Consider the following 13,655-nt stretch of genomic DNA (forward strand, 5'->3'; position numbering starts at 1 on the left):
TTCATTACTGAAAAAAAGCACTTATGATGCATAGCTACTGTACTGATGAAGGAACGGACTTTGTTATTTACGGATATGTGAAACATCTTCACTGAGTCTTCTATCTTAACTAAGCTGGCACTAATTTATAATATTACTACGTACATAGATTATTTTTATAAGAAGATTTCTTTCATAATAATCCTGTCCTATAAATAATAAGATACTATTTACCTTGCTCCATTGTTCTAATGGCACTTTTCCTTAACCATCATATGTTAAAATGATGGTTAAGGAAAAGTGCCATTAGAACAATGGAGCAAGGTAAATAGTATCTTATTATTTATAGGACAGGATTATTATGAAAGAAATCTTCTTATAAAAATAATCTATGTACGTAGTAATATTATAAATTAGTGCCAGCTTAGTTAAGATAGAAGACTCAGTGAAGATGTTTCACATATCCGTAAATAACAAAGTCCGTTCCTTCATCAGTACAGTAGCTATGCATCATAAGTGCTTTTTTTCAGTAATGAACAGTAGAATTGAGGAAATGAGCTATTGGAAACAAGAAAAGAAACTTTTATGCATAGTGTTTTCAGATATGTGATTATTTTAGGAACAAGATTGTTGGGCAATATTTAATGTTTCAGAAAATAACTTGATTCCGAAACAAGCAGACCACAGAACTAGACTCAGCTTGGCTTTTGGAATGCTTTTTTTGGATGAATATTTCAGACAGGAGTTGACTCATGATCTAGAGGGTGGTTCTGTGTGTTCACTGATGATAATCAAGGTTAAAAAAGATTATCCCCTGTAGTCAGTATTCCTAGTTTAATGGCCTTGCTAACATAACTACTACTGGTTCCATAGTATAGAATGAGGCCTACAGGTTCACTCAGCATGGTTATAATGCAGATATTACAATAAAGGTAACAATAGTGGAAACCATCATTTCTGAATCTCTGTTTTTCACAAGGTGTCCTTTGTTTTCCTCATGGAGTTTGCAGTTAGTCCACTTTCTATGTGGGTAAAAGATGCCCACATCAGCCAGCATGTAACTTTCAGAGTCAGATATATGTTACAAGACCGATGTTACTATTTTTAGACTGAGAGTTCTGAATTATTGTGGGTGAATCAGTGACATTTCTAATTTTATCAAAGCATGTTAACCATGTCAGAAAGCCTTTTTTCTTCCATCCAAAATCATCTACTTGCTGAGCTGGGAACTCTCTTGCAGGAGATAGCTATGCAGCAAAACTCTAATCTCAATTACAATAAGGAATAACTGCACTGAAATCAGTGGAGTTTACATTTAAACCATCGTAACAAAAAGCAGAATCTGACCTCTAATATTTAAAAGCTTCAGGGAGCTGTAATCTTAATAAATGGTTGCTAATAAAAGGCATTACACTGGAGGGCGATTTTTCTAACCAGTTTACAGGCATTAATTATTCTACCATACAACAACCCTTTATTAATGAGTTGCAAAAATTAAATTGGTTCTTTGATTGTTTCCAGGTGACTTGAGGCCTGTTTCTATGCCTACAGAGTTCAGCTGGATAGGGGAGTCAAAAGAACCAAACATGTACAAGAGAGGCAGCCGAGGTGAGTACCTTCTCCACTTCTGTGATCCAAGTTTTTTCTCTCTGTTCTTTAAAAAAGATGAAAATGTGAATCACAGACACCTGCTGTAATTCTTATGAGTGCCATGGAGAGTACAAAAGAGTCCGTCTACTAACTGTCTTGTTACTTCTGCTTTCCTGAAAATTAAAATAAAATTATGTCAGTTAAGGTGTTTTATTCTCTTTAATTGTAATAAACAATAAAATACCTTTCCAAATGCACGAGTGACTATATGGCTCAGATAATTGCTAATGGTAATAAAACTTTTAAATATATTCATTCAGTATGATCCCATACCCACATTATACAAACTGGTGTACTTAGAGTCCACTTTGATGAGTATTTTACACCTAGTCATGAAACTGCAACATCAAGGCTCAATCTGGCAGTCCCTGAGTGTTCAAGCTGCCACTGATTTCAGTTTTGGAGTCACAAGGATTCAGGGTTGGGCCTTTGGGAAGAAGGCTGGTGGTAGAAATAGTACCAGTAGCTAAAAGAATGTATTTGTCACAATTCAGCTTTGATTGGTGGTGGATAAAACTTGCCAACTGTTCCTCATCTCTCTTAGCTGTTAGTGGTAGGGTGACCAGATGTCCCATTTTTAATGGGACAGTCCAGTTTTTAAGCCCTCCTGCAGCTGTCCCGACATTTTCTTAAAAGTGGGCAAATTGTCCCATATTTTCTGCCTCCCCGCCATGAGTACCGGTGGGTCCAGCTGCTGGCTGGATCCCTGCTCACCAGCTGCCCGCCCACCAGCAGTGAGTGGGGCAGTCCAGTGACTGATGATGGGGATGGGTGTGCAGAGTTGGTGGTGAAGCGAAGCTGCAGTGTTTGGGGCTGGGCCGCTCCCCCTGCCAGTCTCTCAGCGAAGCCCCCGCTGCGTGTGGGCTCTCAGTAGGATTGCCAACTTTCTAATCGCACAAAACTGAACACCTTTGCCCCGCTCCCTGCCCTGCCCCTTCCCCGAGGCCACCCCACCCCTTCTCACTCCATCCCCCCTTCGTCGCTCATGCTCCCCCACGCTTGCTCACTCACTTTCATCAGGCTGGGGCAGAGGGTTGGAGTGTGGGAGGGGGCTCAGGGAAGGGACAGGAGGTTGGGGCATCGGAGGGGGTGAGGGTTATGGGAGGAAGTTTGGGTGCAGGAGGGGGCTCAGGACTGGGACAGAAGGTTGGGGTGTGGGAAGGGGATGTGGGGTGCAGGCTCTGTGAGGGAGTTTGGGTGTGGGAGGGGGTTCTGATCGGGGCAGGTGGTTGGGGTGCAGGCTCTGGGAGGGAGTTTGGGTGTGGGAGGGAGCTCAGGGCTGAGGCAGAGGGTTGGGGTGCGGGAGGGGATGTGGGGTGCCGGCTCCGGCCAATTGGTGCTTACCTCAGGCAGCTCCCAGAAGTGGCCGACATGTTCGGCTCCTAGGCGGAAGGGGCCAGGTGGCTCTGCGCGCTGCTCTCACCCACAAGCACAACCCCTACAGCTCCCATTGGCCGCAGTTCCTGGCCAATGGGAACTGAGGAGCCGGCACTCAGGGCGGGGGCAACACGTGACGTTCCCATGGCTGCCCCCCAGCTGGAGGGACATGTTGCCACTTCTGGGAGCTGCGTGGAGCCGAGTAGGGATGGGAGCCTGCTTTTGCCCCACTGCGCTGCCGACTGGTCTTTTAGCAACCTGGTCAGCAGTGCTGACTGTAGCCATTAGGGTCCCTTTTTGACTGTGCGTTGCAGTTGAAAACCGGAAGCCTGGCAACCCTAGCTCTCAGGCAGCAGGGCCCTGCCCCCCATCCCCTTTCTAGCTGGCACTGGCTGCACACTGCGAGCTGCGGCATCCGATGAGTGCCAGGCAGCAGCTGGTTAGGTGTCACCTCTGCTGCCCACCCATTGGCCCCTTATGTGCTCCCCCTCTGGCTTTGTCCCTTCTTCCCCTCCTCAGCCCCGCTGCTCCTCCATATCCCCACAGTGGGTGCGTCCTGCTCCCAGCGCTGAGCAGAGAACCAGCCCCTGGTCAGAGCACTCAGCTCACCAGCAGCCTTGGTTCCTTCCTTCCTCCACTGCCTCTGCCAGGGGTGGCACCCTGGGAAAGCCCAAGACCGTCCGGCCCGGGTTGCTGGCCTGGAGGAGCCAAGCACTGCATGTGCCAAAGCCTCACGCTAAGCTCTGAGTGGTGGGGGGAGAAGCGATTTCCAGCCTGTTCCCACCCCGAACCTGTAGGCTCCACAGCACCCTCTGGGCAGGGGCTTAGCACCCTCTTTGCCCGTCCCCACCCCCACCACTCTGGGTCCTGTCCCCAGGGAGCGCAGGGCTGCTCCATCCCCTAGGCACCCTCCCCTGCTGAGCCACCTCCCTGGCCAGGCTCTGTGGCTGCTGAAGGCATGGAGGGTGGAGATCATGGGACAAGGAGGATCAGTCAGTCGGTCACCCAACCCCCCCTCCGCGTGTGAGAGTGGGATATGGGTGGATGGGTGTGTCACATCTCCCCATGTGTGTGTTGGGGGGGTAGCAGTGTGTGTGTCACCCCTCCCTGTGTGAACCCTAAAGCCTTAAAGATAAGAAGGTAAATAAAAATAATCCAGCTACGTAGTATTTCTGTTTAATGGGGCTCAGTCAACTTGATGTTAATTTGAATATTTGTACTGCATAGTTCTGATTGATTGCCATTGAACTCGCTTGAATACGAGTAATTTTACCAGGCATCCCATATTCAGCAGAGGGAAGTATGGTCACCCTAGTTAGTGCCATATGTGAATTATACTAGTAGTGTCTCAACATCGTATTGGGAAGCCTGTATGGCTTGTGCCTGTGATGTAGCACTATCTCTGAACTGCATTAATTGGATGCCCATGTTGTTCAACTCTATCTGATCCCAAAATTGCTAACATTATAGTGCTTCTTCGAAAACATTTACAGATACGTATTTGACAAATAAACAAGGAGGCTGTAAAAATCAGTTCTAGTCTTCCGGGTAAATATATTTTAAAACTAATATCTATAGACTTTCACAGGCCTCTAATCTGTTACAAGAAATGTGAAACTTCTACAGAAGACTGACACTATTAATCACCTTCTTCTTAAAGTATTCCCAAACATATTGAGTACAGTTCTGCTTCACCTTTCTTATGGAGTGTACTGTAAAATGCATTAAAAATAAAACAAGTGTCTAGTATTGTGACCTAATGATATTACCTTGCACTGCCATGTAAGAAAAAAAATAAACTTTCCAGGACTGCTTTCTTATTCACTGGAAGGGCGTACAAGTTCTGTGCATACAGCAAACTGAATTCCTTGGGCCAAGGAGAGGGAAGTGCAGGGAAGTGTCTTGCATGGCTCATCAAAAATCTCTTTTCATCATTAAGAGTCAGTGATGATGTGCTCACCACAGCTCATAAGAACAACCATACTGGCTCAGACCAATGGTCCAACTAGCCCAATACCCCATCCCTGACAGCAGCCAGTGCCAGAAACTTCAGAGGGAATGGACAGAACAGGGCAATTTCAAGTGATCCATCCCATTCTCCAGGCCAAGCCTCTGGCAGTTGGAGGGTTAATGACACCCAAAGCATAGGGTTGCGTTCCTGACTATCTTGGCTAACAGCCATTGATGGACCTATCCTTCATGAACTTATCTAATTCTTTTTTGAAGCCAGTTATATTTGTGGCTGTCACAACATCTCTTGGCAACGAGTTTGCAAGTTGACTGCATTGTGTGAAAAATTTCTTCCTTTTGTTTGTGTTAAATATGCTACCTATTAATTTCATCAGGTGACCCCTCAGTCTTAGGTTCTTTCTCTGTATCATTCATGATTTTACAGACCTCTATCATATAGTCCTTTTATATCTTTTATCTAGGCTGAACAGTCCCAGTCTTAATTTCTCCTCGCATGGAAGCTGCTCAATACCCCTTATCATCTTCATTGCCCTTCTGTGCATCTTTTTACAATTCGAATATTATTTTTGAGATGGGACAACCAGAACTGAACACAGTTTTCAAGGTGTAGATGAACCATGGATTTATATAGTGGCATTATGATGTTTTCTGTTTTATTATCTATCCCTTTCCTAATGGTTTCTAACGTGCCAATGCACATTGTGGCTAGTTCTCTGAAAACATATGCTCAATGACTCCAAGATCTCTTTCTTGCATGGTTACAGCTGTTTGATTCCATAATTTGTATGTATAGATGGGATTATATTTTCCAATGTGCATTACTTTGCACTTATCAACATTGAATTTAATCTGCCATTGTGTTGCCTAGTCACTCACTTTTGTGAGATCCTTTTGTAATTCTTCACAGTCTATTTTGGACTTAACTATCTTCAATAATTTTGTATCATCTTCAAATTTTTCACGTCATTGCTCAACCCCTTTTCCAGACCATTTATGATCATGTTGAACAGCATAGGTCCCAGTAAAGATTCTTGCTATTTACCTCACTCTCTTGTGAAAACTGATCATTTATTCCTATTCTTTGTTTCCTATCTTTTAAGCAGTTACTTTCCTCTTATCCCATGACTGCTTACTTTGCTTAAGAACCTTTGGTGATGAACCTTGTCAAAGGCTTTCTCTAAGTATACTATACCCACTGGATCAATCTTGTCCACATGTTTTTGACACCCTCAGGAATTCTAATAGATTGGTGAGGCATGATTTTCCGTTTTAAAAAAAATGTTGACTCTTCCCCCAACAAATTGTTCATCTATGTGTTTGATCATTTTGTTCTTTACTATAGTTTCAACCAATTTGCCTGGTACTGAAGTTAGGCATATCGGTCTGTAATTGCTAGGATTGCCTACAGAGCCTTTTTTAAAAATAGATGTTACATTCGCTTCTCTGCCATCATCTGGAACAGAGGCTGATTTAATTGATAGGTTACATACCACAATTAGTAGTTCTACAGTTTCATATATGAGTTCCTTTATAACTCTTGGGTAAATGCCATCTGGTCCTGGTGACTTATTACTTTATTACTCAATTTGTTCCAAAACCACCTCAATTGATGTCTCAGTCTAGGACAGTTACTCAGATTTGTCAGTTTAAAAAGAACGGTTCAGGTGTGGGAGTCTTCCCAAGATCCTCTGCAGTGAAGATTGATGCAAAGAATTCATTTAACTTCTCCACAACGGCCTTGTCTTCCTTGAGTGCTCCTTTAGCACCTCAATTATCCAGCTCTTTGCAGTGGGTCTTTGTCTGAATGGCTGGAAGAAAAGAAGTTGTTGATCCTTTAAGGGTTCACTTGGCAAGTGATAGCAGAGGGCGAGGGTGGGGAAAGTTTACACAGAGGAAAGGAGTTTGGAAGAGCAGGAGAGCAGGAAGCAGCTGGACTTGGTGTGGGGATGTGAGGCACTGCCCTTCCTGCTGATGAAGAGTGGGTGTTGGATTTCTACCCTGTGCCATGCTGGAGAAGCCCTCTTTCACTCAGATCAGCACCCACCTTCCCACTCATAAAATCTGTAAAAGGACCATGTTTCTTCATAACCCCCTAAGGACATTATGACAGTAACCCTTCTTTCCTTGGAATGGGAAGGAATTTTTTTCCGCACCACCACATTAGCTGAGGTGGGGTTTGGTTTGTCACCTTTCCCACAGCAAGTCTGGGACCTGGTGGGGTGGTGGAGAGGGGTTAGGTTATAATGTAAAACTCATGGCAGATGTCCAGTGCAGGTACTCATTATAGAATGGAAACAGTTATCAGGTAAAATGGATTGGAAAAGTATTTGAAGGAGAGTATTTCATGAGGAACAGGGATTCGGGGCTCCTATATCTAGTACAGTGGGGATCCAATCCCATTTCTGTTTTGCTAGCCCCAGCTAAGGGAGCTTAGGAAAGGGGATTCAGGGCTCCTACCTCGAGTGCAGCAGGGGAGCTGACCCCTCTCCTTTTTTCTAGTCTCCCTTTAAAACTCATGCCAAGGAAGTCACAGCAATGGGGTGCCTGCAGCCTGGTTGGGGATGATGTGGAAATTATTACGGAAATGATGATGACCTGCAGTGGACAATTTATTGCAGGGTATTGCCAAATATATTTTAAGTGAATAAAGTTGTGGCCTAATTAAACCATATCCATCGCCTTCTATCTTTCTTCCGCTGTGTCTGAGGAATATGCTTCAAGTGAAGATCTGTTCAAATCCTCTTTGGCAAGAATGATGTTGATTGTGATGTTGAGCTTCAAAGATTCTTTAAGTCATGAGTGCAGTATAATTATCTAGATAGATAATAAGGAGTCTCTCGGACACAGGATTCCCATTATCATAAATGGAGTTTCTGCATGTAGAGGGCTCGCAGGAGTGAGAAGTAGCTGTCTGCAGCTTAATGAAACTCAAGGATATAATTGAAAGTTAATATAAAAAGTTTAAAAATACTTTTTGATAATATTTTTCAATTATATTTAACTTCTTCCATTCCAAAATACAATAATTCCTATTTAACTCTGCAAAACTCTTAATTTTCTGTTCATTCATACTAGACCATGATTTCATACCAGTATTTGAAAAATTTTCCTATTTTATTATAAATATTAACATTTGATTTTATTTATCTAAAATTGTACTTGTTCTGAAATTATAAGTAAAGATGTGATTGAGCTAAAAATATCTGATAAAATACAGCATCCAATCAGATCACTCAAGATTTTCAATCCATATTATTACTGTATATTAGGAGTCTAGTATTACTTTTCTTAAAATCAATATCAAAACTCCTGTTGACTTCGGTGGAAAGAGGTTAGGACTAGAGCTCTGGGAGGGGAAATGTATTTTCTGTTCCATGGGAAATCCACACTTTATAAAAAATTTCCATTCCAAAATGGAACAGCAAGACAAAGTTCAAAATATCATTGAAATGAAATTCTGAAAAAAAAAATCATCTGGGGTTGATCAAAACATTTTGTTAAATAAAATCAAAAATTCATTCCCGTTTTGACCTTTTTATATTTTTTTAAATGTTTATATAAGTATTTAATTTTGTTTCAAAAAGTCATATCAAAAACATTCTTAAAATGTTGAAATGGGATATCTTGACATTATTGAAATGCTTTGTTTTGTTTTTTTAAACAAAATTGTCTCAAAATTGACACATTTTCTAAATGTTTTCATGTTGATAAAAACATCATTTTAAGTTGAAAAACAGTTTAGATGAAAATTTTCTAGTTTGGACCCTCATATTAATCATGTACACTTCAAATAATTTATTAATATGTTGATAAATAAGAACCCAATCCTTGTGTAAAAGAGCATTGACTTCAGTGGATCTATGTGCATTTGTAAGGCCACTCATGTACAGTAAATAAGATTAACAGACCCCTGATGTAAATTACTTTTAATACATGAATTGACCCTTTATTTATTAGTGAGCAATTTAACTGTACAGAGACAGCACATATTATTGGTGTACAACTGTAGGCATGTAGAGTGAAACCCATCAAAAATCCCCTTTTCTGTAAACTGTACCAATAAAATCGTTTGTATTAATAAAAGGGGGGGTTATGGTAGATGACAAATTCAATATGAGTCAACAATGCAGTGATGAGGCAAAAAGCACACCAGCTAAGCATCAGTTGGTGTACCCATTCAGTTTTGGGCATGGTTTTAAAAAACAATGGATAGCAATGAAACTGTCAGAAGATTTGAAAAATAAGATGTAAGGAAAAATTAAGAAATGTGCAATGTTCATTTTCAGGAAAAGAAGATTTAAAGGAAATATGGTAACTTTCTAGAAATATACTCTTTAAAGCAATGCTATGAAGTGGTTAGGGCTATATTAAATTCATTTACAGTGAATCTCAGAGTTACAGACACCTTGGGAAGGGAGGTTGTCCGTAACTTTGAAATGTCCATAACTCTGAACAAATCGCAGTTCCAGTTGCCTACCTTTAAGATGCAATACAGGCACAGTACAGTATTTGCTTTTTTTTGTTGGGTGGGTTTTTTTGGGGGTGGGGGGGATGGTCTCTGCTGCTGCCCGATTGGTTACTTCTGGTTTCACATGGTGTCCGGTTGACCGATCAGTCCATAACTGTGGTGTTCGTATCTTTGAGGTTCTCCTGTAATATGGAAAGAACAAGAAGTACTGAGGTTAAATATATGGGGAAGTATTTTCTAACATTGGATAATGGAAGATATTTTGAAGGGATTTGGTGGATTTTTCATTATAGGAAGCATTCACACTTAGATCAAGCATTCGTAGGATTTTTCAATTCAGGTAACTTTAATAATTAAATTCTGCCTTTGGAAGCACAGATTTCATATGCAAAGATTTCAGTGGGAGCGCCATACAAAATTTGTAAGATTTTATTTGGCTCAAGGAGTCTGTGTATATACTGCTAATAAAAATGTATTTGAATATGGTATGTACTTTGTAAACTTTGCCAACATTCACTGCATCCTACCTAATGAAAAACTCTTAGGGTATGTCTACACTACGGGATTAATCCGAATTTATATAATTCAAATTTTGGAAACAGATTGTATAAAGTCGAATGTATGCGGCCACACTAAGCATATTAATTCGGCGTGTGTGTCCATGTACCGGGGCTAGCGTCGATTTCCGGAGTGTTGCACTGTGGGTAGCTATCCCATAGTTATCCCATAGTTCCCGCAGTCTCCTCCACCCATTGGAATTCTGGGTTGAGATCCCAATGCCTGATGGGGCCAAAAACATTGTCGCGGGTGGTTCTGGGTACATCCTCCCCCCTCTCCAGGGAAGCAACGGCAGACAACCGTTTTGCGCCTTTTTCCTGGGTGAACAGTGCAGATGCCATACCACGGCAAGCATGGAGCCCGCTCAGCTCAAGACAGCAGTCATGAACATTGTAAACACCTCGCGCATTCTCGTGCAGTTTATGCTGAAACAGGACCAGAAAAACGAGGCAAGGAGGAGGCGGCGACGGCAGCGCAGCAACAAGAGTGATGAGGACATGGACATGGACATGGACACAGAATTCTCTCAAACCATGGGCCCTGGTGCTTTGGAGATCATGTTGTTAATGGGGCAGGTTCTATCCGTGGAACACTGATCCTGGGCCCGGGAAACAAGCACAGACTGGTGGGACCGCATAGTGTTGCAGGTGTGGGATGATTCCCAGTGGCTGCGAAACTTTCGCATGTGTAAGGGTACTTTCATGGAACTTTGTGACTTGCTGTCCCCTGCCCTGAAGCGCCAGAATATCAAGATGAGAGCCACCCTCACAGTTGAGAAGCGAGTGGCGATAGCCCTGTGGAAGCTTGCAATGCCAGACAGCTACCGGTCAGTCGGGAATCAATTTGGAGTGGGCAAATCTACTGTGGGGGCTGCTGTGATGCAAGTAGCCAAAGCAATCACTGAGCTGCTGCTACGAAAGGTAGTGACTCTGGGAAATGTGCAGGTCATAGTGGATGGCTTTGCTGCAATGGGATTCCCTAACTGCGGTGGGGCGATAGATGGAACCCATATCCCTATCTTGGCACCGGAGCACCAGGGTACCCAGTACATAAACTGCAAGCGGTACTTTTCAATGGTGCTGCAAGCACTGGTGGATCACAAGGGACGTTTCACCAACATCAGCGTGGGCTGGCCGGGAAGGGTTCATGATGCTCGCGTCTTCAGGAACACTACTCTGTTTAAGCAGCTGCAGCAAGGGACTTACTTCCCGGACCAGAAAATAACCGTTGGGGATGTTGAAATGCCAATAGTTATTCTTGGGGACCCAGCCTACCCCTTAATGCCATGGCTCATGAAGCCATACACAGGCAGCCTGGATAGGAGTCAGGAGCTGTTCAACTACAGGCTGAGCAAGTGCAGAATGGTGGTAGAATGTGCATTTGGACATTTAAAAGGTCCCTGGCGATCGTTACTGACTCGCTCAGACCTCAGCCAAAGCAATATCCCCATTGTTATTGCTGCTTGGTGTGTGCTCCACAATCTCTGTGAAAGTAAGGGGGAGACCTTTATGGCGGGGTGGGAGGCTGAGGCAAATCGCCTGGCTGCTGATTACATGCAGCCAGACACCAGGACGATTAGAAGAGCACACCAGGAAGCGCTGCGCATAAGAGAAGCTTTGAAAACCAGTTTCATGACTAGCCAGGCTACAGTGTGAAATTTCTGTTTGTTTCTCCTTCATGAAAACCCGCCCCCTATATTGACTCATTCTCTGTAAGGAACCCACCCTCCCCCTTTGATCATAGCTTGCTTTCGAAGAAAATAAAGTCACTATCATTTAAAAATCATTTATTCTAATTATAAAAAGAGGGAGAGAACCCGGGTGGGGTTTGGGAGGAGGATCGGCAGGAAGGAAAAGGCCACTAAAAAAAGGTTTAAAAAATAACAGCCTTTTGCTTGGGCTGTCCACTGGGGTGGAATGGGAGGGTGCACTGAGCCTCCCCCCCCCCCACCCCCNGGGAGGGAGGTTATACAGGGGCTGTAGCGGCACTCTGTTATCCTGCTGCCATTCCTGATGCTCCACCAGATGCTGGAGCATGTCTGTTTGCTCACGCAGCAGCCCCAGCGTTGCATCCTGCCTCCTCTGATCTTCCTGCCGCCACCTCTCATCTCGAGCGTCTCTCCTCTCCTCACGTTGGTCCCTCCTGTCCTCACATTGGCCCCTCCTGTCCTCACGTTCACTAACATCTTTCCTATACTTTGAAACCATGTCCTTCCACTCATTCAGATGAGCTCTTTCACTGTGTGTGGATTCCATGATTTCCGCGAACATCTCGTCTCGCGTCTTCTTTTTCCGACGCCTTATCTGAGATAGCCTTCGGGACGGAGGAGGGAGGCTTGAAAAATTTGCAGCTGCTGGAGAGAGGGAAAAAAGGAGAGAATTTTTTTAAAAGATACATTTTACAGAACAATGCTTATAATCTTTCACGGTGACTAACACTATTCACATTACATAGCACATGTGATTTCTGTGCAAGGTCGCATTTTGCCTCTTAATATTGAGTGCCTGTGGCTTTGCTGCTAGAGATCACAGATGCAGGTCCGGCCAACAGAATTCAGCTTGCATGCGGCCATGATAAGCCATTGTCTTTCGGCTTCTGCGCCCTCCTTTCCCACATATCAAGCAAAGCCCATTGAGTGCTGCGGTTTTCCTGTTAACCTTCAGCAGCAGAAAACAAACTAACCCCCACCCCACCATGAATTCTCTGGGATGATCGCTTTATCCCTCCCCCCACTGCGTGGCTGGTATCAGGGAAGATCCCTGCTAGCCAAACGCGAAAAGCTCAGGGCCAATTCTCCCCTCCCCCCGCGCTTGGCTAATTGCAGGGAAGGATTTCTTTTCAGCCACAGGCAAACTGCCCAGTAGGAACGGCCACCTCTGTCCCCTTAATTAAATTCCCGTATTTCAACCAGGTTACTATGAGCGATATCACTCTCCTGAGGATTACACAGCGAGATAAAGAACTGATGTTGCTTGAATGCCAGCAAACACCGGGACCATACGCTGCCAGGCTTTGTCATGTGTAAGGGGACTGTTGCCCCCTTACTAACATTCAGTGGGGTGTTTTGGTTGGCTAGCTCCCAGCACTGAAAGGGGAAGGGTCGATGGCAAATCAGGAGCCTGAGACTGACAGTCCCCAGGGGCAATGGGGAGAGGCCAATGCTCCAGATCAGCCTGATTGACAGGGCGGGCAGGCTAATCAGAGAGTCAGGAGGCCAGGGTGGGTCCCGTCCTCCGTGGAAACTGGAATGGCCTGAGTCAGACAGAGTGGGGCCGAGCTAAGGAGAGGGCAGGGGCCCGAGCTAAGCTGCTGGAAGCAGAGTTGCAGCCCCAAAAGCCAGAGCACAGCCCAGAGAGAGCAGACCTGCCCTGGGACCAGAGCTGTAGCAACCAGAGCCAGAGGGGCCAGACAAGCAGCCAGGAAGCAGGTCAGAGCTGGGAGCAGAGTCACAGAAGCAGCCTGCAGAGCAGAGCTGTCCTGGGAGCAGAGCTGCAGCAACCAGAGCCAGAGAGGCCAGAGAAGCAGCCCAGGGAGCTGAAGGCAGAGCAGCAGCAGCAGCCGTGCTGAGGCAGAGTGGAGCTGGAGCTGGGGCTGGAGCAGTCCGGAGCTGAGGCTGGAGCAGTCCGGAGCTGGGGCTGGGGCAGTCCGGAGC

General features: G+C 44.5%; 1 protein-coding gene across 1 annotated transcript in view; it reads left to right on the top strand.

Moving 5' to 3' along the window:
• The window catches only part of LOC117882910 (connector enhancer of kinase suppressor of ras 2-like), a 376,187-nt gene that overhangs the window by 209,689 nt on the left and 152,843 nt on the right, over positions 1-13,655 (top strand). The window contains exon 12 of the mRNA XM_034781795.1: positions 1,501-1,587. Coding sequence (XP_034637686.1) covers positions 1,501-1,587 — 87 coding nt within the window. The remainder of the gene's footprint in view (positions 1-1,500; positions 1,588-13,655) is intronic.

This window comes from Trachemys scripta, chromosome 9, assembly GCF_013100865.1.
Source record: "Trachemys scripta elegans isolate TJP31775 chromosome 9, CAS_Tse_1.0, whole genome shotgun sequence".
NCBI lineage: Eukaryota > Metazoa > Chordata > Testudines > Emydidae > Trachemys > Trachemys scripta.